The following is a 27,737-nucleotide window of genomic DNA, read 5'->3' as shown; positions in this document are numbered from 1 at the left end:
GAGTTGTCATAGCAGAGTCTGTGTACTATGGAAGGGGGTTGGGAACAACACAGGGGTATATGGGAATTTTCCCTCTGCTTCAGATGAGCTAAGCATGCAAAAAGAAGTAACCTAACTTCCTTCCTGTGTTTAAAAACTGATAGTCAAGGATGCTGACTGGCAAAATACCATGGATTTCCCCCTTTGTATTTATTTATTTTTATTAAAATGTTTTATTTATTTATTTATTTATTTATTTATTTATTTAGAGAGGTGGGGGTGGGGGGTGGGGCAGGGAGAGGGAAACCCAAGCAGGCTCCACACCATCTGGCCATCTGCACAGAGCCTAATGGGGGATTCGATCCCATGAACCATGAGATCATGACCGGAGCCAAAATCAAGAGTCAGATGCTTAACCTACTGAGCCACCCAGGTGCCCGAATTCCCCCCTTTTTAGATAAGGCAGCTTCCTTGTTGTATTGTACCCAGAGTGGATGCATTTATAAAAATAGATATGTATGTTTATGTTTTTATAGATTTACATGAGTAGATTTACAATCCAAATTATTTCATGACTTCAGGGGAGTGGGATTGGAGGGGGGATTATTAGCTTGTTTTATATACTTCTTTATTATAGGACTCTTACAAGTCTTTAACTCTTGCTCACTTCATAAAAGAAATCTTAAATTTTATAAGAGTTTTCAAAGTTCACTCACAAACTCAGTCCCCAGTTCTCTCTCTCACTTATAAATCTCTCAATTTCCTCAAATATGAATTCTCCTGCCCTGAGAATTTAGAACATAGACCCTAAGTCTGGGGCAAGATTATGATAGATTAGCATAGATACAGCAAAGTTTCCAGGTAGTATGCTCATGAGAATTGAATAGAAGGCCACATTATTAGGCTAAGAATATTATCAGAGGAAATTCCAAATGTAGGAGACTGAGGTGTGAAAAATAAGTTGTGTGTTTACATGTGCTTGAGAGAGAGACTTAGATCTATGTGTTTTGATGAATTCTGGAATACCCAGTACAGCCTCCAGTGTCTTCTCGGAGAATATGCCCAAGCATTTTGGTGTCTGAATTTTGACTTCATGAGATACTGTGATTTGTAATAAGAAATACATGTTTGGGGGTGCCTGGGTGGCTCAGTTGGTTAAGTGTCCAGCCTTGGCTCAGGTGATGATCTCATGGTTCATGGGTTTGAGCCCCACATTGGGCTCTGTGCTGACAGCTTGGAGCCTACAGCCTAGAGCCTGCTTCAGATTCTGTGTTTCTCTCTGTCTCTGCCCCTCCCCTGCTCATGCTCTGTCTCTCTTTCAAAACTAAATAAACATTTAAAAAATTAAAAAAAAATACATGTTTGTTCTTTGTCCTATTCCTGGCATAGAGCTCCTAAAGCCCTTGGAATTTCCTAAGTGAAATGAGTGATAAAGGTAAAGAGAGCATCTTTCATTATTTATAACAAGCCCCTTCCAGCTACACCTGAGCTTAGGTTAATGAGTGACTTTTGGAAAGCCTCTAAGGATGGGGGGGTTGCTAGTTTCCAGGGAAACCAAGAAGGTGATTAGAGTTCTGGCACTTTCAGCCCTACCCCCCCCCCCCCCCACCACCAAAAAAAGAAAAAAAGAAAAAAAAAAAACTCTGGGGAGAGAATAGAGGCTGGAAGTTAAACTAACCACTAACAGCCAATGATTTAATGGATCATGATTCCATAAGGAAGCCTCTGTAAACTCTAACTGAAGAGGTTTGGAGAGGTTGTGGGTTGACGTGCCAGGAGGGTGGCACACCTGGTATGGTCATGGATGCTCTGCACCCTCCCTCATATTTTATCTTTGCATTGTTTCAGTCTGGCTGTTCCTGAGGGGTTTTCTTTTGTAATAAGTGAGTAATCTAGTAAGCAAACTATTTTCCTGAGTTCTGTGAGCCATTCTAACAAAGTTTCAAATCCGAGGAGGGAGTTGTGGGAGCCTCCAATTTATTTATAGCAGGTCCATCAGAAGCACAGGTGACAGCCTGGACTTGTGATTGGCATCTGAGGTGGGGCCAGTCTTGTGGGACTGAGCCCTTAACCTGGGAGGTCTGACACTAACTGCAGGTAGACAGTGTCAGAACTGAATTGAATTGGTGTGGGGAAAATGCCCACACAGTTAGTGGCCAGAGTATTCTGAGTATGAAAAAGTGTTTTGTTTTTCCTTTCACTTCATTTCAAGAGAGGGGCTAACATAAAAAAGCTCCCCTCACATTGATTACATGATTTATAGTCCTCATCTATATTTATATTTGTGTTATTTATGAATGTCTTTTCTCTCTGGCCAGATTCTGGTGTTTGAGGTCAGGAGCCAATTTTTCTTATTTATATTGTATTCTCATATTGCCCATATGTGCGTGATAAATAGTTTTTGAATGAATGAACCATACTCTTTCACTAATTGAGTATGACATTATCTAAGGAAAGGATGACCATAGAATCCTGCACTGCCCGATCTGGATGCCTTCTTAATATCAGAACCAACTTCTTTTCTTTGATCTTAGAGCCAGGTGTCATTTTGAAAAATTTAGTCTATTTCCTTAATGTGGAACCATAGAACTAGAATTGTAACAAATAGAATTTGCTATTCCATGATGCTTTACAATACACAATTAAAAAAATCACAACTACCACTGTCTTTTCTTTGACAATCAGAGGTACTTGGGAAGGAAAGAGGAAATCATATTTGGTGAGTGGTTACTGTCAGGCACTTGCTACTTAGTCTGCAAAACTTTTTCAGTTTAATCTCTCAGTCATTTAATCCATGTTTTATCTTGATTTTAGAAATGAAGAGATTTGTTCTGAGAAGTTAGATCACTTGGCCAAAAGGTGAATCTATTGGGATATCAAAATTCAGGTCATTTGGCTTCAAAGACTTGTGCTTTTTTTTCTTTGAACTCTCTTCTGCTTCCAGTATGGTGGCCACATCTCCTTTTACCTCTGTTGTCCACATGGCTTTATAGGGCTTGTCTGTCTTCAATACTGTATCTTCTGTATAATGTGCAACATGTGACATGCCAGAAGTCCACTTAGTAGCATGGGTTAAACTTCTGAGATATGTAAGAATTCTAAACTATAAAATTGCTAAGCAGTCCCCTGATAGATTGCACAGGCCAAGGGCAGGCCACAGCAAAATGGGCCCTTTGGTATGAAGATAATTTTGAGTTAAAAGCAATCAAAACCCAGCAGATTCAGGAAAAGCTCTTTATCTCCCGCACAACTGCCTAAAAAGAATTTAGTTAGGGGGCCTGCTCCAGGAAGAGAGCTGTCACCACAGATGACTACGTTACACCTTGAGCCAGGTACAGTAGATAGGGAGGAAGCTAGCAAGGCCTGTTTGATCCAAGTCCTCCATGTTCTGTTGTTTCTGAGTGGCCCAGCAAACACTTGTTTACCAAACATTTATTCTTTCTCATTCTTCCTAAAGGTTACATTCCTTCCCTTTGAGGTCCCAGACCCATACCCCCTTCTCCTCAGTGTTCAACATGACAGAGATGCCTTATTTTGCCTGTGTTTGCGATTTCATGTCTGTGTGGATTTCCTGTAACTACAATTTTAAATTTGATCTTCTGTTCATCTTATGTCCACCTGATCCTTAATCCAGCTAGAAGGACCTTGAATGGCAGAGGAAATTTCTTCCTCCCTGACAAGATCATTCCCAGTACTTTGGACCAGGGGTTGTTGGGTTGTGTAGGAGATGAAAACTTTTTCTTCTCACCTTTTAGATTTCAGTGCCTGGAGCCTTGCAAATCAAACTGACAAAAGGCAGCTTAACAAAAGAAAAAAATAGATTATGTTACACTTATACATGGGAGTTCCCAAAGAAATGTAAAATAAGACATTTAGAATGTGGGGGGTTTATACTATCTTAACAAAGGACACTATAGTGTGGGGACAAAGGAAAGGAGGTTTGGGACTTCTGGGGGTGGGAGTAAGTTGTGGGAAGGTAACTAGGAAATATAGGATAAATATGGTATTTTTAGTGTGGTTTCTCATGCCGATAAGAGCCTTCTCAGGCCGTAAGAGTAGCTCTGGAGCAGTTCTCTTCCTTGTGTATGAGAGAAAGACACCTGCTTCTAGACCAGAAGGGGAGGGAAGAGAGCTCATTGCTTCCAGCTCAAAGCAATCCTTTCAGCGAAAGGGCATGTTTTGGGGTGGCTGGCATACTGTGCCCTTCTTTAGTTTTCTGCTTTCATCTTCTTGGCCAACAGTTTACTCCACAATATTATCCTCTGTACTTTTGTTTGCTTTTGCCTTGAAATATTTTAGTTTCAAATTTCTGACCAATATAAGCTAACATTTTGCCTTATTAGATTCTGAGTTTCTTTAGTGAATTCATACTAGTAAGAACATTGTATCATTAAAAAAAATCCATATAAAGCCCAGAGCACTGTTGAACAGCCCCATGGCATCGGCACACTCCCCAGATCTCTGATGTTCCATCTCTGGACTAAAGAACTTTCCAGGGAAGGCCAAGATCCCTATCTTTTTTCCCCAGAGTTCACTTATTCTGTGCTCTGTAGACAACATTACTTTAACTTGAGATGAGCACAGAACAATTCAAATAGAAGAGGAGGAAATGGAGGCGTAGGGACCATAGCGAAATGGTACACTTCCCTACCTATGTGCTTATTTACATAATTGTGTTTTTATAACACTTCCTGTACTTTTCTGTAAGCTGATGCTGCCCTAATTATAGATTTTCAAGAGAACACTTCATTGTACCCCAAATTATATAGTGCTTTAAAAAGGTACCTTCTTACTGGTTTACCAAATACCTCATAAATGCGTAATTACGTAAAACTGTTCAGGATACAGAATAGAAACAGCCTGTACTGTTCACAGATGTTGGTATTGTTACATAATTGAGCACAAGGCTTTCAAAGATCTATAATATTTTTCTTGTATGAAAAAGAAAGAAATGACTCATTATAGTCATAATGTGTCACAGAGACTCCTGATCAAACAGAATGCGTGTGTTCTGTTTTGTGAGTTCTGTACAGAACATTGTCAATGGACTTGCCTTTGTGGATGGGAAAGTGCCACTTATTCCAGCAAATTACCTTTGTGGAATATGTACTTGCTTGTTAGACAGCTTGCGGGCACCTGGGTGAGGCAGAGGCTGGGCCCCTTTATCCTGGCACACCTGCACACTGCGTCCCCACAGCGCCGGGCACCAGGGAAGTTCCCCCATTCACTGACTCGCTCTTCCAGAAACCCGTTGAGGACCCGCAGCCAGCGCTGTCCTGCAAACTGGGAGCGGGCTGGCTTCCTGTACAGTAGCTCTGTGGCTTTTCCTTCAGTTTTGGCTCTATCTTGAGACACCAGTGATTCAAATTGCAACAAAGGTAACTCCGTGGAACACGGCTGAGGAAATAGGATTGGTTAAGTGCCGGGTTTAATGTTTAAGTTGCAATTTAATTTTCAGTGCTATGGTGACAAAAGATGCGTTGCTGATCTTAGGATATTAGAATTGGAAGGACTCGTGTTTCTGAGGAAAAACAAAATTGGAAAAACAAATTAGGTTAGATTTTTACATGATTGACAGATGTCCCCATGTTTTTCTCTTCCGAGGAAATTGTCTTTTGGGAATGAGCCGGAGAAACACACGAACTTACTCATTCCTTCAAAGGCTTTGATATCAGCCTTAAGATTAGTTCTTTTCTCTAAGGATACTTGGTCTTTTTTAGCAAGAATTTGAAAGATGCGGTGCAGAAGTGGGCTTCACGTATTTTTCTTGTTTTGCTTTGTTGGAATTCACCTCCCACCTCTCCTTTTGTGATTCTTGCCTCAAAAACTGTCCTTCATGAGATCGTTGCACCACTGTGGCTCCTTGTGGCACATTGATCGGCCCAGCAAAAGCCTGGAGTTTGAGAACCAACTTAGCAGTGAGAGAATAAAACCTGGAGCATAGATTGATTCATAACCGTAAGTGGGCCAGTGTTGAAAGTGGCGTATTATGTCACTGCCACATATTGACATTATCAATTATGTGTCATTAAACAGCTCACCTCACTGAATGATTTACTTTGTGTGTAACTGCCTTTTTCAATTAAAGGTAGCAAACGCTGGGGAACGGGGTCACAGTATCAGAAACCATATATTTTCTCCTGTTAACACCAGCCTCGCAGCCTTGCAAGCGAGGGGTGTGTTGGTGTTTTGCTTCAGGCTGTACTGCTCTAGTTTAAATGGTCCAAACAAGTGATTAATGATTGGGGGCAGGCCCTTACACTGCTTTCCAGATCTTTTCTTCAGCGCACTTCCATTTATGTCACCTAGCCACACGCTTGGGAGGTGTTACTTCAGCACAGATCACACTATTTTGTCGGCATTGGTTTCCATTTTGGGGACCCTTGATGTTGCTCTATATACATGTACCTGTTCTCTGTGTATGTGTGTATTTACTGAAGTATTATATTAAGCGTACTGTAATGCATATATATTCACGTGTTATTTATTTATTAGCACAATGACCTAAACCTTAAACTCTTTGACATGGTGGTTGCAACGCAGGTGTTCCTGATATATAAAGACTATATGGTCCAGTGAAAGGTGGGCTTGCCCCCACCAAAGCAGCTCTGGATTTTTTTCTCCAGGTTTCAGTGGTGATAATTCAATCCAGATGATGCAGTTTCTTGGGACGTTCTTTTATTGTCTTACAAGTCGATGTGATATTTGGATTTCGCAAGGCTAAGCCATACACGGTGTTTCTCAAACGTGCGTTTCTCAAAAGTGCGTTTGCGAGAATCAGATATGTTAACTGTTACTCTGAAGTTGAGAATTTGAACTATTAGTCGACCCACTATATTTGCTCTCTGTGTAAAAGTTTGTTATAACAGTGCTAATTACTAAGCAGCTGGATTTGTAAAAAAGTGCACAGCAGTAATTTGCACCTGACTGTTGCTTTGCTAGGAAAAGAATTGTGATCACATACATGGAGTGCATGCGCTTGATCTATAAACTTCCAAAGAGCATGTTTATCTGTGGACCTTCAACAGTTTGACTTTTTGAGTATAGCATTTGGTTTCTATGTGTGTACTTCTGAGACACTCGTTTTTACCCTAATAGGAGCTGTTGAGCACTGATAGGACATTTTACAAAGAGAAGGGTAGCATTTTACAACAAGACTGAAGCTTTTAAATGACTACGTGCTTCTGCTTATTATGTTTTGCTAGTTTTAGGGGGCCAGACAAGAAACAAGATTTCCTTTCTAATTCCTTACTCTCATACAAAATCATGAACTGGCCTAGTCAGATGTCAGTAAAATCATTGTTTCAGTGGCAGATCAGAATGGGCCTGTCCCATTGGACTCACATCCTGAATAATTCTTTCTACGCAAATGGAGTAGATAACACACCACACCGAAACCAGCGGATTTTTGTGTTTGGTTTTGGTCTATTAAGAACAACTCCAGGTCAGGTCTTGGGAAAGAATTTATTTTTGCCCTATGGATGCGTCGGAAACATCTGCTTCAGGTAGTTGACAGGTGTTCCTTATTAACCCATGAGCCAAAGACCCAGATAGGGAGTTCTCACTATTTGAAAACTGCACATTCCTTGTGTTTGTAAGTGTATATTCAGATTAATTCCACATACCTCTTATTTAGATTGCTGACAGACAGGAACTTCGAAAAGAAACGGGTGCTTTTAAAGAGGAATGTGAAAAATGAAATTTGCTTTCTTAGTACAAGAGTTTTTCTGTACTTTTAAGAACTGGTGCTCTTGGGCAGAAAGGAAAGGTTTCAAAGGAACCTCATCTCCATATGGTTTTACTCGATAATCCTTTATCCAACATCTTCAGCTCTCATTCCTTTGCTTTCTTGCCTGTGGCTACATTTCTATCTCGGCATCAATTAGCACAGTGATTTATACAACAAGCAAGCAGTTTAGAGGTAATGGTACACAATTAACATCTCATTCCACCATAAAGGGTATGCTAAATACCCCAGTCATTGCTTTCTCTGCCTGGAATTGAAATAAGTGTTTGTCCTAATTCATATGCTATCTGATGTGAAGTGGGCCGGCTTTGTACTGCACTACACCATTAATCTAATTATAGCTAGCTGCAAATGAAGTGCTGTCTGAGCACGGAGAGTGAAGAAAATAGCCTTTTGTCATTTAGCCTGACTCTGCGAAGCAAGATCACACTTTACGGGGCAATACTGCGAACTGGAAATCTCCATAATATTGCTGCCTGTTGCATCTTTTCTAATTGCCACAGCATTGTAAACACAACCGGGCGCTGATATAAATAGAGCTGTAGATATGCTGTCATGTGGGTTGTCGGAGAAAGTCCTCCGAGTGCTGTTGGATTAAATGATGCGTCCTGATTGACAGCTACCTCGAGACTGTGCGGATGGAGTTGTCACAGCATTATGCTGAGGGGCTGCTCCGTTGGTTGCAGCTGTACTGACTCGGGGACAGCCGCCTGTTCGGTTCACCTTCTTGGCCCGGGGTGTGTGTTGGCGGGGGGGGGGGGGGGGCGGCGGTGGCAGGGCTGGTGGAGGTGGGGGGCTCTCCCAGAGAAGGGCAGCCACAGGCTCTGATTCTCTCTGTTTGGGGTATTGTTTCTTGCAGATTTTTTCTTGCAGATTCTTGCAGGGTCGGTTTGGTTTGGCTGGGCCCGATGCTGCTGTATTTTGCACGGCATTGACCCCTTGCTGTGGTTTTCCTCCAGTGTTCATAGTGATCCCACAAAGAACTCAGGAATGGGGGAAACAAAAAACAAAACAAAAACCGTTGAATTAAGACTCCAAATGTACCTCAGTGTTCTAATGTATATTTAGTGAGGCTTTTTTTTTTCTAGTTTTCTGAAACTCCAGTGTTTTTAAAGATGTGTCTTTTTTTTTTTTTTTTTTTTTGCAGCTAGTCATTTCTGACACTTTAAGAACACTGACACTTGCTCTCCAGCTCAGAGTTAGGAAAGTAGATTTTTAGGGGCATGTTGGAGTGTTAGCTCTCACTGCCACACCGTGGAAATGAAAAGGCAGTTTAATGTTGGAGACCCTTGGGACCAGAAGGTGAAAACTTTGAAGAGGAGAACCTTATATCTGAAGAAATGCATCTCCTCCCTTACTTAGTGAGGGTTGATATACGGTATATGGCCGGTGCTTCAGGATGTTTTGGGAACTGATGTAACATAATTCCCAGCAAAGTGCACCATTTACCCTTGACTGAGATGGCCCACGGTTGCCGTGTGAAAACACGAGCAGTTCATCAACTGCACATGTCCTGATCGTTTTGGAAGAATGGCATAGGAGTGGAAACCAGAGGTGGGCTACTTTAAGGTGAAATCACAACTGAGACAGTATGCAAAGCAGCTTGGAAGCATTCATCCTGCTGGGAGCCCATAGGCCTCCAAGGCCTGCAGGTGCGAGCACTCGGGGTGTGTGACTTGGTGAAGTCGCTGGTAAATCTCAGGGCCGTACAGAGAGGCGCACGGATTTAAACTCCCTAAGGAGGCGCAGACACCAGCGGCAAGGCACTTTGTGTGACCATCTAGTGCAGTGTAGCCGTAGCAAGGGCTGCTTTACGCGGTGGTGTGCGTGTGCGTGTGCTGTGTGTGTGCCTGGCACGGGTGGGCTTGCCCATTTGCAGGATGTTTCTGTTAACCAACCTGACCAAAAAGCATATACGCCCCCCACCCCAAACCGTGACCACGTATGGCTTCTCCCCCAACTACCATGGCTCTCTGCCCCCACCTTTTCCCCCTTCGTTAGGTTCCATGCTGAGAGCCCTGAGAGCCGTATGTTCATTGTAAAAACAATTCCATTGTGTTCCTTTTAAGCGTCCATCTCTTGTAGTTTTCTTCCTGACCCTTTATGTCTGGTGTGATTCCCTTCTCTTTCTTTCTTGTTGAACTTTTTGGGAGAAATTTTGTTAGACATGGTTTTACATTACAGACACCATAAAATTCATTCGCTTAGAGCCTCTGGCTGGGGTCATTAGAGAACACCTCCCATGAATGTTCCCTCCCATCACTGTCCTTCCTACATGGGTTGAGCTGACCAGGCCACCCCCCGGAGAGCACCTGTTCTCAGCGTTAAGTTCCTCCATGCGGAGCTTGATAATTTGTGGTTTATGAGCACCTCCCTAAAACCACAGTGAGGTTCCATCTACCGAAGAACCCAGAACGAATCCAGTTCAGGCCCCACAGATGTTTCTTGTGACCTTGCAGGGTGAGAACCTTCTGGGTTCTTCTAGGATTGTACTTCTCCGTCCTATCAAGTAACCTTTAAAATCTTGGACTCCCACCCCCAGAACCTCAAGTTTGTGGTTTATCTGCTTGAAAACAGTAGCAACCACAACAACAACAACTTAAAAGCACAACTCTCCAGGGAGGTTTCACGGAACACTTTAGGAATATTTAAATGCCTAGCGTAAAAAACCAAACTCTTTGCGCGTCATAGGGCATTTTCCTGAATTCTTTTAGCTCGTTGGCTGGCTCTGCCTGAGCCCCGTAAGAATCAGAGAAACCAATAAATAGCAGTTTTGATCAGAAGCTTTGAAAGCCGTAGTGTACACTCTTAAACGACTTCTTTTCTGGGGGCAGCAAAAAGCTTTTATGGCTCTCACCAGGCACTTCATTCTGATGGGCCCATATGCTGCACCCGCTTAGATCCCATCCCGCCAGCGCGCCCCGCGTCCGCTGCACGGCTGCCGAGCCAAGACGTTGTTTTAAGAGGCGTGTTTGTGTGGGCACGCTGAAGGGGTCAGGACACATCAAAGGTAATCTTAAAAAGAGAACCTCTTGCTGCCTCCTCTCTTTATATTCAGAAAGGTCGTTTCTTAGCCAACTATTTGCAAGGAGGCCTCTCCTGAGGCATTTACCCCGTTGTTATTTTTTACTTGTGATTACAATAAGTCGCTTATCCCCCAAACAGATTTAAGAACAATAAACAAATACAAGAGGAAAAGGAACATCTCATCAATAACAAAGACTGCATCTAAAGGCGCTGAGTTTTGTGACTCTTTTACATCTCTTTCCAAGCAAAGCAGGAGTCCTACAGAGAAAGGAATTCAAAAGATAGGAAAATTATAAAAATAGTAAAAGGATCCAGTTTTAGTCAGGATCTTGTAATTTCTGGGGAGAAATGGAGCTCGGTACGATCTCAGCTCTTTATTTACATTAAGGCTTGTTTGTGATATAGCTAAAATTAGGTTTTAAGCCTGTCCACTGTGGTGAAATGTGATAAATCATATTGTTCACAGTGCAGAAAGAGCCTTTCCCTGAATTTAGACTTCACATTTTGTAGTCAAATGGTACAAAAAACAAGGGGAAAAAACTAGATCTGTGTGCTACACTGAACCTGGACAGCTGGGCCCAGTGCTGACCAGTCACGTGTTGGGAGCCGGGGAGGGCGCTGCCAGCTAGAAAAGTGACTTTGCTGTGGACTCTCCTGCTCCTAGGGGTGTTGGGTTTTCTTTTCTAAGGCAAACAGAGCACAGCTACGAAAACCATGCAATTTGGTACAATTATGTTATCCCTTCTTTCTCCGTCCACCCCCCTACCCCCCCGCCATGGTCTAATGAAAGACTTTGAGGTACAATTCATCGCTGATAAGTAGTCCCTCTGCCTGGAATGTTTATTAGACTGACAGCACAATGCACTCTCCTTGCCACTTAGGACTCAGATGAATTTTAATAGGAGCAAAAAGCTTTTATTTGCACTGTAATTTCACTTAAGGATCATATCCTTCAGAAACTGGCAGACACTTGTATGTCTTGATTGCAAAACACACACTCAGGAGTAAAGAAACATGCAAAAGATGTTATTATTCAACCTGTCACAGTGGCAAATCTGAGAGGAACTTAGGCCATCGGTGCTCCTCCTGGGGGTCTCCCTTGCCCTTTTAGAACAAGTCCCACAAAGAGCACCCAGAAGGAATTCCGCCATGCCTGTACAGAACTAGAGGGGGAGTTCTATTTTGCCTTTGCATCCCTGCCATCATGATGCCCACAGGCGGCTTTGAGTTACAGCATCTTTTCTCGAACAAAATGGAGCTGCCTCGGTGTTGTATCTCTCTTACCCAAGGGAGATGCAATTTGGAAGGAATTCAGAAATCTTCAGGTGCTGGTTTCAGCCTCACTGAGTAACCCCTCCTCAAACCAGCTGAGTTTGTTTCTTTTTGGGTAGACCAAACTGTGGCTCTTCTATTTGTTCATAGAGATCCAGGATATTTTCCCCTGCCAGGCAGAAACTCTCTTTATTAGAAATGTTCTGTTTGACTGAACTCCCTTGAACCTGCCCGATTGTTTGAGAACCATCTACAAAAGGTTCCATTAAAAATACTTGCTTGTGCATAATGTTTCTCTCAATGGCTTAAAGTCTGATATTATTGTCTCTCTGTGTAGAAGATAGTCCTTCTATTTCATTTTTATCTACCCTAAGCATCTTGGTACCTTGGAAAGACTACGCCATGTTGTGCCCAAAAAGAAGAGCTAACTTTTTCTGTAGTGAATATAACATACTGTGCCTCTAGAAAGAGATTGAATTTTAAATATTATTTTGCCCCAAAGGAACACTGAAACCCTTTGTCTTAACTTGGTGGCGCGGCCGCTCTCGCGGGGAACAGGAGCCTGAGACAGCAATCTGCTGCCATCTGCTGGCGGGTGCCCGCAGAGTCACCCCTCTCCCTCCTGCTGACCCAGCCAGCTCATAGAATCCGTGTTAATTGGGATAAGTTTGTGAGCAGTGAAGGGAATATAAGGAAAAATCCTCACTGTTTTCTTTACAAAAGTTTTGAGATGTTTCTCTTCCAGGGTGACTGCTATTTCTCACTAATTAATTACTGGAGTTGTTCTCGTTTCAAGAAATTTCTTAAATAACCAGCTCACAACATGTGCCAGAAACAAAATGACTATATTTTGTTTATCTGTACAATAATTAAAAACCATTGAATTCAAAGATGTGATCATTTAAATTTCAGAGCTAAAAATCTGATTCTGAAAGAATGCTACCTTTGAGGAAAAGTTCATTTAAACTCACTTACGTTTTTTTTACCCCCTTAAGTACAAGGTGCATATATTAACCAAACTGGCTGCAGAATTGAACAAATTTATGCTGGAAAAAGCGGCTGAGGACACAAGCAGTATTCTGCGCTCCCCGATGCCTGGCGTGGTGGTGACCGTCTCTGTCAAGCCTGGAGACATGGTAAGGACCGAGCCTGTCTGTGGGATGAGGCGGACTGAAGCGCGATCACATTCCGTGCAGCTCTTTCTTGACTCCTACCACCCCCACAAAACCGCTAAATAGCTTTTGCACATTCTCTGTCCAACTGCTTCACATTTGAATTGGGTTAGTAACAGTATCCCTGAGTGTCTCCCCTACCAAAGACCTGGGACTGGAATAGAAATAAGGCCAGAGTCATTCTGTTAATTGGCAAATGCAGTATTTTGGAAGTAGTTTATTTAAAATTTCAATTTGCTTTCTAGTTCTCTGTGCTTTAAGTATCCTTGAAGAACCGACACCAAGCAATAGTCCTTTGATGGGGAACTCTCTATGATTTCTGGGGCTAAGGAAAGCTAATTCCATAAACTGTGCGGTACAGAGCACTTCCGTAACTTGATACATATAATTCAGGATCACAGTTTGAAGCTTTTCATCTCGACCTTGTGACATTAAGGCACAAATCAAAGCTATCTTAGTATTTCCTCACATGTTCAGAGTCACCATAACATGTTATGGACAGATTGGTAGGATGCATTTTCATAGAGCATGGAGAGAGAGCTCTATTGATTTGCAGCAGAAATTTGTAAAAAGAAAACAAAGATGTAACCAGATTTCTAGGGGACAGTTAAATACTAGCATTTTTATTTATGTGCTGGAAAATCATGGCCCAACATGATAGTCTTTAATGGATGGTATGGCGGTGACTCCATTGTGTGTCTCAGTGAAATCACAGGAGTTTACATACTTTCCTGTAAAGAGTGCATTAGAACTTCCTCTGTATTTCTTTATTAATATACTTAGTAAAATCACATGGAGAAAAACTCATGTAGCTTGCATTGGCCTCTAGAGAAATATTTATAATAAATGAATATTAAGAAAAAATGATCAGGAAAAAAAGAAAACGATCAGTTTGTTCTTTAAATGATGAGCCCTGAAATTGATAAATGAAGTCAGAAAACTGACTTAGCAGTTGCTCTTACCTGATGATATAGAAACAGAACTCTACGCACTCTTCTAGAAAGGCATAGGAGAGGCTCAGTAGCTATGAATTGTTATATTTACTTTAAAGGCTTTGACATTCCTGGAAGAAAGCCCTCATTAAGACTGTCTTATTAAGGATTTAGGAGAAGTGATACATAAAATTACATTTATATGTTGAATATGGGGAGGGGTTTGCCTCGTTGGTCTTCATTCTAAAGGGTTAGGGTCCTAAGATGATAGCTCGTTGGCCTTGACATGAAGAATGCTTACACCAAGACGTTGAATCGCTAAGTTGTACACCTGAAACTAATGTAATCTTGTGTGTCAAATATACTATTTGGATTTTGTAAAAATGCCTCCACTCACTCACTGCATTATGAGAGCAGTCAGTGGAATCTTCCAGCAACTAGACGTGCAGGTTAGTAAACAGTGTGGTGTGTTCTTTCTTTTTTTCCCATTTTTCATCTTAAGCCTTTTCTAGAAGCTACATAGGCTGCCATCCTGAGCTTGTCCTAATTGTGTGGCTTTAATTATAAAATCACATTTGCACTTAAGAAAATAAGTGTAACTGAAATCCTTACTTTTCCAACACCTGAATCAAAACCAGAGGCAGGGTGGGGGGCAAGAGGGGCTCACACTGTGGTCGGTCTTGCTCCTCCCTTGGCACTGGCCTCCCCCGCACCACTCCTGGGGCAGAGAACCGGGAAGCATGTAGCCTCCTTGTTTCCAGCAACTGCTTTCTCCAGGTCTGGCTTCTCCAGACACCAGAAGGGTTTAGGCTTCATACTTTCCGTGTCCTGGCTAATAATCTAATGGGGGAAAGCAAAGCATTTAGTAAATTGGAACAACGTGGGGTTAGTCCTTGGTTCATTGGGATAGCTCAGATATTGAAAACCACCACCAGTCATTAAATGTGGGTATTCAAGAATGGTTTAATTTGAGAACCGACTGTTAAAAATGTTACTGTGGGGTCATGGGACCTCTACTTTATGTAGTCCTTTAAAGTCCAAGTCTGGGTGTGCACCCCTAGTGAATTGGCTTCTAGTCTCTGTGTGGTTCCCCTTACTTAGAAATGCTCTCTGCACGCATGTGCCTAGGCTGGTCAGGGAGAGTGCACACCTTCTTAAATTCTTCGCCCCAGCTTCCGGTGCCACTTTTGGTCCTTGCTGAACTTCCTTTCTTACTCTGTGCCGTCGTGTTTTGGTAAAACAGTATTTTCTCTTGAGTTACTAGTTGTGAGAAGTGTCCCAAACCGTTCCCTTCCCCAAATGCAGGGTGAGAAGCTTCATCTTGGGCTCTTAACAGCAGCTTCTATCATTAAATCTGCCTTGTGTAATTAAAACACAAGAAACTTTCCTTTGACCAAAGGCACATGCTTACTTGAGGCCATTATGAGAAAATAATACTTGTAACTTTTAAGTTTTGTGGTTTTAAATTGTTTTAGTGCCACAGGCATGTTGTATTGTTCTTAGCAATAACAATAGCTGAGCCAAAGTTCCACTTGTATCAGTAGAAAGATAATGGAATCAGTCATCCCTGTGTGTTTTCAAGGAAAACAAGGACGTAAGAAACAAATAGGGGCCTACAGCTCTTCTCGTTTTCTTTGAAATGTTATTTTTTTATAGTTTGAATTCCAGTAATCTGATATTTTTATATTCAGGTTAAGTAAAACTTGAGAAATCTTAGAATGGAGCTCCTGGCAATAATGTGTTCCACAAAAGCATCACATAAATAATAAATAATAAATCTGTTTTGTGAGGCAAACAATCTTAACAGAGTTAAAAAAAAAAAAAAAACCTCAGGGCGAAATGATGTGGGGTGGCTGCTCAAAAGTAAGAAATGCACTCTGAGAGCTTCCTGTGGAAAGGTCTTTCCCCTCCTAAAGCACAGAAGCTGTGTTCTTTTGGGTTCACACGGCAGAAGTTTCTAATATCCTTTCAGTGTCTGTTACATAGTATTTAACATTAAATGTGGCAGTAAAATCATTTTTCAAATGATGGTAGAGTAGCCTTTTTGAACAAGTGGGAGGGGGTTGTAGTCAACAGTCAAACACATACCAGCAAACCACTAAGAAAGAAAGAAAGCGGATTGTGGAAAGTCAGGAGACACACATTTAATTCAGAAGACAGTTGGCAGAATGACTTTCATATGCTTTTGTCTGTTTTTGTTTTTGTTTTCTTGTTTTTTTGTTTTTTGGTTTTTTTTGTTTTTTGTTTTTTGTTTTTTTTGGTAATCAGCCGTCTGAAAATAATTTTGCAACGGACTTTCATTTCAGTTGGAAGAAATCCCTATTTTCCTGTATATTTAGCACCATCATACACTGGCGGCATTTTAATCAAAGCCAGGAGTTTTTATAACTTGTTTTAATTTTAAAATGTCTGTCTTTAGGATGTTGTCGAACAACAGTATTAAGTACACATATTCTCTCATAATAATGGCAGAGTGCACCTGCCAGCTTTAGACTGAGAGCTGCTGAAATGGCATAAAGTCAGTAAGGAGCAGAGTTGTTTTGTTAGTCCTTCGATACGAGAAACAAAGCAGAAAATGAGGCAACCCAAGGGGAGACTTTCCTGTCGCAATCAATCAAGATTTCTTCTGAGGTGGGTTCTAGTTAAGCAGACATCTCAGATTTGCATCAGAAATATTCGTCTTCTTGATTACAGTAACAGTGGAGACCTGAACCAGAGGTAGGCTGTGTCCCCACTTAGGTAATTACCACTTTGTGACTTACTAGTTTGTGAGAACAGGTCCAGTAATAGATTGGCAGCAAGTACCTGTTGCTGCTTTTCTTGCCACTTACCCTGTTCAGTATTAGTGAGACAGGCTTGGCGGTATTTTTGTGGGGCCAAGACAAGGGAGATGTACTCGGTGAGGGCACTGACCTTTAGCAGCAGGGGAAGTAGGTGTTTGGGACTGTTGTTGTCATGCATGGGGTCTTGGGCACAAAACTATATACTCTAACGTGCACCAATGAAGACAAAATTTGTGATCATTAGTGGGAGTCCCCCCCCCACCCCGCCGCTGGCCCCAGAGTTAGCCCTGATTTTTTTCCTCCTTGCACGTGCTCCTGCAGGGGCTCCAGGGGAAGGTTCCCAAGCAGTTGGATGGCCACTGATCATGAGACACAGGTGCGCCGTTTCAGAGTGTGGCATTCATACCCCCCTCTGCCCCCAGACCATCTGGAACTGAGCCCACAGCTGATCCTGGGGAAAGCGCATGTCAAATTTGGCAAGAGACCTTTAGTTTTCATTTCTTGAAGAAACAGACTTGGAGCCTCTTTTGCTCTTAGGCATTCTAGATGGCATTGGAATGGGCCCTCCTGACATGTTCATCTGGCAGTGACTTGTATGCCCCGTACAGCCCAGTATAATAATGATAATGGTGTCTTTCCCTGGCAGAGGCCCTGGCTCGACTGATGGATTTTCCAATTTCTGGATATCTTGATGGACACTCGTGAAATCACGACAATAATTACATTTTCATGTTTTATCGCAGTTTACTTGACAAGATGCCAGTTTTTCACCTAGACCTCAGATCGTATTTTAAAGCAGGTATAAATAAATTTATGCATTCATTACTTAACATTTTTAAACTTTAAATTACAAAATATTACAAACATAAAGTTACAGAGAATAATACAAGTACTCATGCTCTCTGCGTACCTTTCCTGTATTTCCACTTGTACTTAACCATAAAACATTGCTCACACTGTGGACTTGCCCGTGGCCCCTCCCTACCCTCATCAGATTCCTGTCCTGTCTTCTTCAAGTGATGGCTACCCTGAATTTGGCCTTCTTATCTTTTCCAGGTAACATTCGCTTTTCAGTGTTTAGGCAAATTTTTATTGGAGGTAACCACTTGAGAATTTTCACAGTGTAACTTAATTATAAGAGAAATATTTTACAGATCAATCAATAAATATTGTAGGTGAGTCTTCTGCAAGTTGGGCATTTGATTTTATTTTTCAAGAAATGATCCACTTGGGATTAGAGGTTATGTTATCTTCATTTTAACCATTTTTGAAGATGGCAGTTCTCGAGATCTTTTCTCACCCTTTTGCTTAAAAAAAAAAGAGAAAAAAGCCAAAAACACTGAATCACCGAGGGCTTTAAAACAGCATATTTCACAGAGGTAGAGGATCCAGACTGATACCTTAAAGATACTGTTAAGTTCTTCTCTAACTCTGGGGGCTTTGGCTCCAGTTCCTGGCTACTTAGAAGGCAGTAAGGAGAAATGTTTTTCATTTTAAGGAAAACTAGACTTTTATCTTGGCCATGACTCTGTATTCTCTCCCGGAGCCTCTCTGCTCCCTGCTTCCATGCCCACTGTACAGACCCAGGGAGGCAGCTCTGGGCGGGGGTGGGGGTGGGGGGAAGCGGGGCCAGCGCTGCGCAGGCAGGGGCCTGGAGTCCCCCCAGCCAGCAGCCTTGGCTGAGGTGTCACCTCTCCTTGCTCCTGCGTGAGCAGGCGGCTAGAGCACAAACCCATTGCTGGAGGCCTTAGACTGGAGATAAGGGGTTTGGTGGCATTTCTTTCGCCCGCCTCCTCTTTCTTTGTAAATTTGATGACGGTTCCTTCCATCACTGCTTAAATACTAGACCATCTCCCCGGGTCTCCCTCCCTCCCTCTTTACATGAAGATGTTGGGATGTGAATGCACATTTCTTCTTCAGGAAATATCAGGGGATATTTACCAGCCTATCTTACCAGCTCAGAAAGAGGAAGTTATTATAATCAGATTCTAGCAGTGCCTTTTAACCAAATCTGAGAGGCCTTTTTCTTGTGGCTGTTAACTGCGTCTTTCTTCAGATCTAAGGGCCGTAAAATGCATTGCATTCAGGCACCTGTGTTCTAAGTAGAACAGCCTTTAAAAATGTAATTGAAGGATTTTCACTTTTGTGGAGTCGTCAGCAGGGTTGATATTGATCCGCGCTTTCGGGTGGCCCAGAAGGGGAGCCTGCAGCAGGCCGGTAAGCCCTCCGAGCCTTCTGTCTAATTTGGCAGAAAAACACAGAATGTAGGACAACAAAAGAAGGCTCCCTTTTCCATAAAAATTCGTCCTCCCACCCACCCCTCTTCCCCAAAAAGGGGACTTAATTTTTCAGCTGCACACAGTGATTTGGTGCTCACTCTTGCATTGAAACAGTTGCTGTCTGAACAGGCAGGAAACAGTTTTCTTTTAATTGCTGAAATCATTCGGAAGTGCTGCGTGCCCTGCTTCTATACAGCAGATGCTGTGCATTAATTGGCCTGCGTAGAAGTGACCCAGGGTTCCTTGCAGCGGGCCCAATTTTAGGCAGAGGGTTTAAATAGCTTATTTATTATTGTGTATAATCTGGCGTACATTATGTGCTCCTGCACGTGTCGTATTTCATGGTCTGCAGTTTCTAATGTCATGTGGGCTTCAAAACCTGTGTTTCTCTGGTAATGTACTAGCAGCAGGTAAGCTCAAAATACCATCCATCAGGAGCTAATTTTTTATCCAGATACCACAATGACTGATGAACCTGTCTTTTGTGTGAATGTTTAGCACAGTAGAAAGCCATATGCCACTGGCACCGTTTCCGGGGCCTTCTTTACAGTTGCCGGAGAGGAGGCTTACAGGGGGAAAACCCTCCGTGACATTATGTCCTCTCTCCTCCACTTAAAGGATAACACCTTTAAAACAGCCCTGGTTCTGGACGACAAAAGAGGGTAGGACCCACCTCAGAGGAAAGCCGACTCCCGTAATCATTTTCTTTATCAGAAATAGGACTGCACACTCTTAATAGGGAACCTTGTTTTGTTTCTCCCCGTCTGTTCCAAACAGACCTTCGCCCATTAGAAGGGCCTCCCCTGTGTGGGAAGAGCACAGCTGTTACTGTAAACCTCATCCCGGCACTGTATCACCCCCATTTTGTGGCTCTGAAGGATGAAATTGAGAAATGGGATACTGTGCAGTCAGCCTTTACATCTCCAATTTTAGGCCTTTGCCATCATTTTCATGCTTTTATTCCAAATCAAATAACATTAGTGAGCTACACCACCTTCTGATGAATGTCTGCCCTCGAGCACAGCTTTCAAGTCTGGACTTTTGGGGGCTCCCTTTTATGTTTGGTGGAGGTCTTTCTTCCCCCTCTCTCTGCCCGCGCTCTTCCTGCACTTTTCTTTGAGCCTTCTTCGTGCATTCGCAGTCAGCACGATACAAGTTGCCAGACGTGTCCCCGTCTTCGCATGCTTTCCAAGAGGGACGTGTGCTGGAGAAGGGTCTGTGTCTTTTCATCTTTGGGGAAGGAGGGAAGCGAACTTGGGAGAAGGATATTGGGGGCTTTAATCAGAAATAAGAAGGGGTTTAAATCATTAGCACAACAAAGCATACTATAAGCTTGAAGATAAAAGTCTCTGGGGAAAGAGTCCTCTGAAAATAAATGGAACTTGATAGATTTCCATATCATTTATAACTTCCCTTAATTACACTTGGAAGACTTGCCAGTAAAACTGGAAAATTGGCAGCCTATATCCATTAGAGTCATTTTGCCGACCATGGCAAGCAGCTGGCTTTACTGGATTTTATTTCCCATCACTCACAATTAATCATCAGCTGGAGATGTCTGAAACTCTTCAGCGCAGAGCACTGCCGGGTGACATTCAGGCCTCCTAAACATGCTAAAATCTGCTGAGTAAATGGGCCGAGTTTTCTCTCCAGCTTACTCATTTTGGAGCGAGGCAGGCCCCCGCTTAATGAGCGCTGCGCTCTGATAATCGGATGCGAATGTGAACCTTGACCCCATGTCAAAGGAGAGGACGCAATAAGCCGGATGAAAGATACAGGACTCAGGCCTCCAAACTTTACACCAATTAGACAGGGAGCGGAGAAGGACATCAGGCTGACTAGGTTTATCGAAAAGACTTGCGAGGCTTGTGACCATTTTGTAAGCCCAACGTCGGAGACCTCCTGTCACAATCAGTGAGCCTTTATCAGATGATGCACAAAAGTGTTAGAGAAGTGTGTGCACGGAGCCTTCGGGAGCCGCGGGCTCACGTGGAGCCGTCGGGGCCAAGTTCCCCACGTCAGCGCTCCGGGCCCATGCCGCGCCTGCCTGGGCTTCGCAGGCACCTGGGGAAATGCGGGCGGCGCCACCGCGACCTTGTCAGCCGTCAGCCCCGTGGGCAGGCCAGCCACCACCGGTGGACTGGAGGCTCCCAGATCGCGGGGTGGGGGTGGGGGGCCCTGGGATGCCCTTGGGTGCGGCGGGCCAAGCCCGGGTGGGGCGCCCTGACAGCGTGGCCCGCGGTCCCTGACCTCGGCATCCACCCCACGTAGCTCCTCCGGCTGCGGTCGTTGAGGGATGACATAATGTGAATTTAGAACACGTCCGCAGTGTGCATGTGACTCGATTCTGCTGACCAAGACGGACCTCTCTGTTTTGTGGGGTCTCAAGGGACAACTTCCAAGACTTCTTTCTCTTTCAGGGATGAATGAGTGAAAACAGACTAGAAAACCCATTGCTAAGTGAACAGAGAGGGAGAAGTGAGTACTTCACATTCCACCCGGACTGAAGTAGAGATGCAGACTGGCAGGTGGAGGGAAGGGACCAGGGGGGAAGCAGGAGGGAGAGGAACCGGATGTGGGTTCGAGGCAGTGCTGCCAGTGGCCCCTTGGAATCCGAGGCGCTTTCTTTGAAGTCCTTTTAATCAGACTGCCAGAGGGACTTAATAAGAGTATTTTTACTTTGGGACTTGCCCCCCTCTCCAAGGTTTTGTTTTTCTGAGTAGTGTGATTGGGGACCTCTGCTTGAGTCACCTGTATGGCACCTCTTTTCACATCACGCAGGCTCTGGGCGCCCGGGGCCAGCCAGGCAGGATGGCCGGGGGTGGCGAGAGCAGAATCCTGTGAACTTGCCCCGTGCTCCAGCGGGCCCTGGTCTAAGCACCAGTGTGACCGGCTCATGTCGGGTCGTGGCCCGGGCTCCGCTGCCCTTTAGCACAGGTTCTATGGTATCCTTGTCAGGTTGGTCTTGCCCCCTTGGTGTGACCGCTGGAAACTTCTGGAGTTTATTTCTTTTTCATATTTGCATTAATTGTGACTTCACTTGAAGATCCCGGAAAGAACAGCGAGGGGCGCTCGGTCTGGCCTGCAGACCCTGAGCCAGGCCGAGCAGCAAACAGGGGAACAGACCTGCTACGGGGGGGTGTGGGGGCGGGGTGTGCCCTCCCCCACGAAGCCCACAGGGCCCGGGGCCGGGGAGCCCTGGGCTCTCGGTGGGAGGCCGGGGAGGGGGGCAAGCTCACACAGGTCCCCACCATGGGCACTAGGCCAGCTGTGAAGGAGAGAGCTACCAGCACCTGGGGGGGGGGGGGCGGGGGGAGGGGGGCTGGACAGGGGGAGAGCTGGTTAGTTTGGATAGAATTTACATTCTGTTGTGTTGGGTGTCAGATCCATTTCCAGAAATCCCCCCTGGCATCTTTTGCCAGGATGCCCAGTCGTCAGGCAGGGACGCCGAGCAGAGAGGCCAGCTCTGGCCCCTCAGCCCCCAGGAGACCGCGGTGCAGGCCCACCAGGGGCTTGTGAGCGGGGCCTCTCCAAGGGAGTCGCCCCTTCTCCCATCTCGCTGGGCCCCGCCTGCCTCTGAAAAGAAAAACGGCCCCGGAATGACGACTGGAGGGGGCACGTGTGCCAACGCCCACCTGCTGCCCCCTGCCCTGCGATGAGCGGCCCTCACGTGCGCATCCTCCGCTCTCCGCGGGATGCAGATGCCAGGAGAAAATGAAGCAAAACGGGCAGTGAGCACAGAGCTTCAAAGCCCAGCTCCCCAGCTCAGCGTCTCTCCTCCGTGCCAGCCCCGCAGCTTTGGCAGCCCCTGTCCTAGGTTTCTGTGCCAGGAGAAGGCAGCCCACCACCTGATCAGAGAAGGAAAGGAATGCACGGGGCGCAGGCAGCCCTGACTGCCAGCGAGACAGCTTGTGCCACACAGGGGGCCGGGGGCAGGGGTGGGGGGGAGCTCGGAGATCATCTGGGGATTTCAGGAAAGAACATTCTCCAGGCGCTCCTGCCACACTGGGCCAGCGCCACCTTGGTGGTGTGAGTGCCCTGGAGCCCCACCCCAGGATGCCCACCAGCACCCCAGAAGAGCCAGCCAGTTGCCCTGGGAAACAACTTTACCATTTCAAAGACTGGGAGGAGGCCCTTTTTCAGAGGAGAAAAATCCAGCCCGCTCCTTGATGCTTCCCCATCAAGGGCAGCGAAGAGAATAAACAGAGCGGCCTTTGGTCACAGCTGCCTGCTGCTGGAAGCCCCAGGCTTAGCCCCGGGAGCTCATGCCAGCTCCACCTGGACTGGCCCCGCCACGAAAGGCAGGTGAAGCTTCAGCCAGTGCCTGTGGGAGCTACCGGTCTCCTTGCAAGGACCGGGCAGAGCTTGAGAAATCCCTCCCTGTTCTGGAAGGCACTTCCCAGGAGCCACCTGGTTGTTACTTGGCATGTCCTGCAGAAGTTGAGACCCGTGGTCCCCATGGCTGGCTGCTGTTCCCGGCACCCCCCCCCCCCCCCCCCCCAAGGCGATAGACAGGAACACTATTTTTTGGTCACAGCTTTCCTGAGATAAAATTCACATCCAGTGCAGTTTGGCCCCTTACAGCATGCACTTGGTGGTTGTCATGGCTTCACAGTTAGGGGTGCAACCATCACAGCATTTTCCTCACCCCTAAAAGAAATGCTGTGTCCACCAGCGGTCACTCCCTCTGCCTCCCAGCCCCCCAGAAACCCCAGATTTCTCTCTATGTAGAGATTTGCCAAATCTGGACATGTCACATTAAGTGGAAAACATCCCATTTTGCCACATCTCTATAGCAAAGGCAGATTCAGAGACTGATTCCCAGGGGAGACCCCACAACCAGCCCCCCTAATCCTCCAACATCAGGGATTTTTTTCCAGTGAGTATTTGATGATGATAGAGAAAATGGTCCTTCTCTGTTGTCCCCCAAGAAGCACTTGGAACATGAAGTATTAGAGGTCGTTGCTGCTGTTTGGATAACATTTCAGAGCATTTGACAAAGAATCTCTTGATGGCTTCACTCTTGAGCATTGTTGCAAAATTACAACGATTTTAAAACGTGTGTCCTTTTTCTGTTCGCTCTTCCAGGTAGCAGAAGGCCAGGAAATTTGTGTGATTGAAGCCATGAAAATGCAGAACAGTATGACAGCTGGGAAAACTGGCAAGGTACGTCCCCAAGTTCCCAGTAGCCCATGCCAGCTCTGTGACAGGAAGCAGAATTTCCACCCTTGGATCTTGGATGGGTAGGCCTGGAAGGGACCGTGGAGGTGACCCCTGCCAGCACACCAGGACATTAAGATTGGGAACTCTTTTCACTTTGCATCCGTGTGTCCCTGCCTCGTGGAGAGTCTTTGCGATGTGCAGGTAGTCCAAGAACAATTGTTCTTCACCTTCATGTCTTTCAAATTAAGGACTCTTTAATTTTTAATGTTTACATCTGTCTTGGAGGCAGTTAGTTATCTGAGACTCAGGTGACACAGCAGGAAATGGTTTTAGAGATTGCAAAAATTAATGTAACTCTTCAAGATAATTTCTCCGCAAAGAGAACAATTCAATGTTAGATCAAGAGGAGCTGAAAGCCCCATGCACACATGTGGGATGGGCATGATTTAGGGAGGAGAAAAGGTGCTATATTTGTCCTGAAACTTGTTAAGAGTAAAACTTCTTAAATGTGGTTTCTCCTTGAAGAATAAAGAAAAGTCCTTTTAATAATAACTTCATTATTCCCCCTGCTTCTAAAAAGATGCCACTCGTAGCAGAATGAGCCTTTTCTGAGGAGGGTTTGGTTTGGAAGTGTCGGGTGTCCTGGAGGAGGCGGGGTGGGGCGGGGAGGGGAGAGGACTATAGGCATCCTGCCCTTGCGGCCACACCTGGGAAGTTAGACCAAGCCTTGGGGACATGGGTGCCCTGGCAGAGAGGTGCTGTCAACTCACAGTGTCACTTGCAGAGAGATACAGCCTCTGTCACCCCAAAAAGAAATGAGGCTGATATGCAGACAGTAGGCCTGGCTGGGGGGACAGAGGCCCAGTTTATGGTCATTGGGCCTGGAGCTGGCTGGTCAGGCTGGTAGAGACTGTCGTGGGCTGTGTCCAGGCTCCGTGGTGTTTGGGAGAGGAGAATCGCATGATTTGGGAATTCTGCTCTCGACATCTGATTTCTTTTCTAAAAGCGGACCAACAATCGTTTCTGTTCCTGTAGAAATCGTTGCATTTGCTCCCTAGGGTTAATTTAACATTTATGCTGCATTAGTGTCAAAAAATTTCCAGGCATGATGAAGACTTGGCCTTATCTGGGGGGATCCAGAATATGTCTATGTCGTTACGTGCCAAGGGCCCGTGTTGCTGGACCGAAGTACTAACACAAAAATGAACGCTGTCTTAGCTCCCTGAGGGAGCGTGGAGCCCTGGTCTGTCAGTGTGTTCTGAGCCCCGTGGCCTCACGGTGGCTTCTGGGTTTCATGTGGAACTTCGCTGATCCCTGGCCATCGGCGGCCCAGAGTTGCTTTCAGGGTGTCGATGGGCTCTGGGTGAATTTGTACTCTGGCCTGACCCCTTTCAGCTGGAGTCTTTCCTGCCCATCCCATTTCCTTCTGCCCCTCCCCAGCAGGGCGCCCAGGAGTGGCCAGAGGCCCCTGCACAGAGGAGCAGGCCCCGGCGAGCCTGGGGACTGGCAGCTCTTATCTGGAGGGCCATTTTTCCTCCCGGAGAAAACGTTCACAATGGAAACTGGTCCTCATGTAGTAATCGCAGCATGAAAGATACACGCTATACAAACATCGGAGGCTTCAGATCAGAAAGGGCGGCCGCTTCAGTGCCAATAGCACCTACCAGGCCTTTGAAGTGGCCACTGCACATGTTCACATCATGAAGGCCCCAGAGCTTGAATTCCAGGGAGAAAAGGCCCCTCTAGCCCTCCGCTTCCCAGTGGAGCAGTGGGGATGCAGGCCAGGGCCCCGAACCCGCCGTCCGGGACGTTCTTCCTGTTTGCCAGGTGCTCAGATGGCCAGGAAGCTCTAGCCCATCGTTTGTTTCCATGCCTGAGCAGAGCCTCCAAGAAATCAAAAGACTGCTTCATCTCCACTCCAGTATCTCCCTGCTCATCTTAAATCGGAACACAAATTCGGGAAAGCAAAACTTGATTAAAATTGAGAGGAATCAGTAGAATGTAAGGGCACAGTGGCACAGCTGTGGGAGCTCAGTGCCTGTTCCACATTAGGCCATACAGTACTATCCCTGCAGCCACATGTCTTTGGAGGATTTCATTTCCCGTCAGAAGGAAGTTTATGATCTCAGGCTAAGGAGTTTGTTTTGGCTCGTGTATAATTGTGTGGTTATTTTTGGTTTTGGGTTTCACACTAAACCAAGTATATACCGTTAGCTCTCAGAGACCATTTCTAGCACCTGATGCTGTAGAAGAGACTGGGAGGGCTGGCTGTTGAGAGCTCATCCGGCATAAATACACTGAGCTTTTAGGACACTGCACAGACCCCCGGGTGCACCCAGCGCTGGGCCCAGGCAGACAGCAGCAGAGACCCCCTGCGCCAGCAGCTTTTAGGACAGCAGGGGACAGGCCGGGGCAGGGGAAGGTGGCGAGTCACAGCCCCCAGCAACGATGTCCCTATGCTCACAGTTTCCTCTGCCGGCAGGAGAGGACTGTTGTACCTGTGCTCCGGAGCCTGCCAGGCTGCCTCCTCGTTTCCAGAAAAGGAAGAGGAGATCTCCCTCGTGGTCTACTTAATAATTTTTACCCCGCCTCCTTTTTTTTTTTTAATTCAAGGTGAAATCAGTGCGTTGTAAAGCTGGAGACACAGTTGGAGAAGGAGATCTGCTCGTGGAACTGGAATGAGTATTTATAGCCTTTCCGTCATCACCCAATTTAATTAGCCATTTGTATTATTATTCTTTCACACTCAATTTAGTCAAGCATTTTGCAGGAACACCCCTGTGCAGCAGATTTTACATGGTCATATTTATTCCACATATAGTCAAAACCAACATTTCTGCCAAAATATCACCAATGGAAATTTTTATTGATATAAATACTTGTACATATGATTTGTACTTCTGCTGTGAGATTTCCTAGTGTCAAAATTAAATCAATAAAACTGAGCATTTGTCTAAATATTAGCTTGCCCTTTTTTTTGAATGAAGACAATGTACATAAGAGGCTACTGGCTGTGCCAGTAGACTTTAAATACTAGCATTTCATTGTGATCCTTTAAAACATTTTATATAAACCCCAGTTCTTTACCTCGGTTTCATGAAATTATCATTTGCCACTGTATACTCTGATTACCTACTTCTTCCTGGTTGAGGACCTAACTCCCATTTGTGGCCGTTCATGATTCCGGGAGCCCGCGCAGTACCCACAGGGGGCTAGAGGTCTGGAGCTCCCTCCTGTGCTGCTCTTGGCTCTCATTGGGCAGGCGAATGAGCTGGCGGGGGGGGGGGGGGGGGGGGGGGGGGGGGGGGGGGGGGGGAGGGGGCACCTTAGTGACAGCCGCTCTCCGGGTCCCTCTTGCCCGGCCCACATCCCCAGGGGTTTGC

General features: G+C 45.3%; 1 protein-coding gene across 5 annotated transcripts in view; it reads left to right on the top strand.

Annotated features, from left to right (window-relative positions):
* PCCA (propionyl-CoA carboxylase subunit alpha) overlaps positions 1 to 27,312 on the top strand; it is a 413,570-nt gene extending 386,258 nt beyond the window's left edge. For 2 of the 5 annotated variants that reach the window (XM_019443966.2, XM_019443965.2), the window contains 3 exons: positions 13,021 to 13,161; positions 24,280 to 24,357; positions 26,968 to 27,312. In XM_019443966.2, the coding sequence (XP_019299511.2) occupies positions 13,021 to 13,161; positions 24,280 to 24,357; positions 26,968 to 27,036 (288 nt within the window). In that variant the 3' untranslated portion in view covers positions 27,037 to 27,312. Of the gene's footprint in view, positions 1 to 10,626; positions 10,737 to 13,020; positions 13,162 to 24,279; positions 24,358 to 26,967 lie in introns of those variants that run through there. The other 3 variants (XM_053890918.1, XM_019443967.2, XM_019443968.2) reach the window with 2 other exon arrangements.
* The last annotated feature ends 425 nt before the right edge of the window (positions 27,313 to 27,737 follow it).

This window comes from Panthera pardus, unplaced genomic scaffold (assembly GCF_024362965.1).
Source record: "Panthera pardus isolate Hobbes unplaced genomic scaffold, ASM2436296v1 HiC_scaffold_1, whole genome shotgun sequence".
In the NCBI taxonomy this organism is placed as follows: Eukaryota; Metazoa; Chordata; class Mammalia; order Carnivora; family Felidae; genus Panthera; species Panthera pardus.
This window is presented reverse-complemented; position numbering and strand designations above follow the sequence as displayed.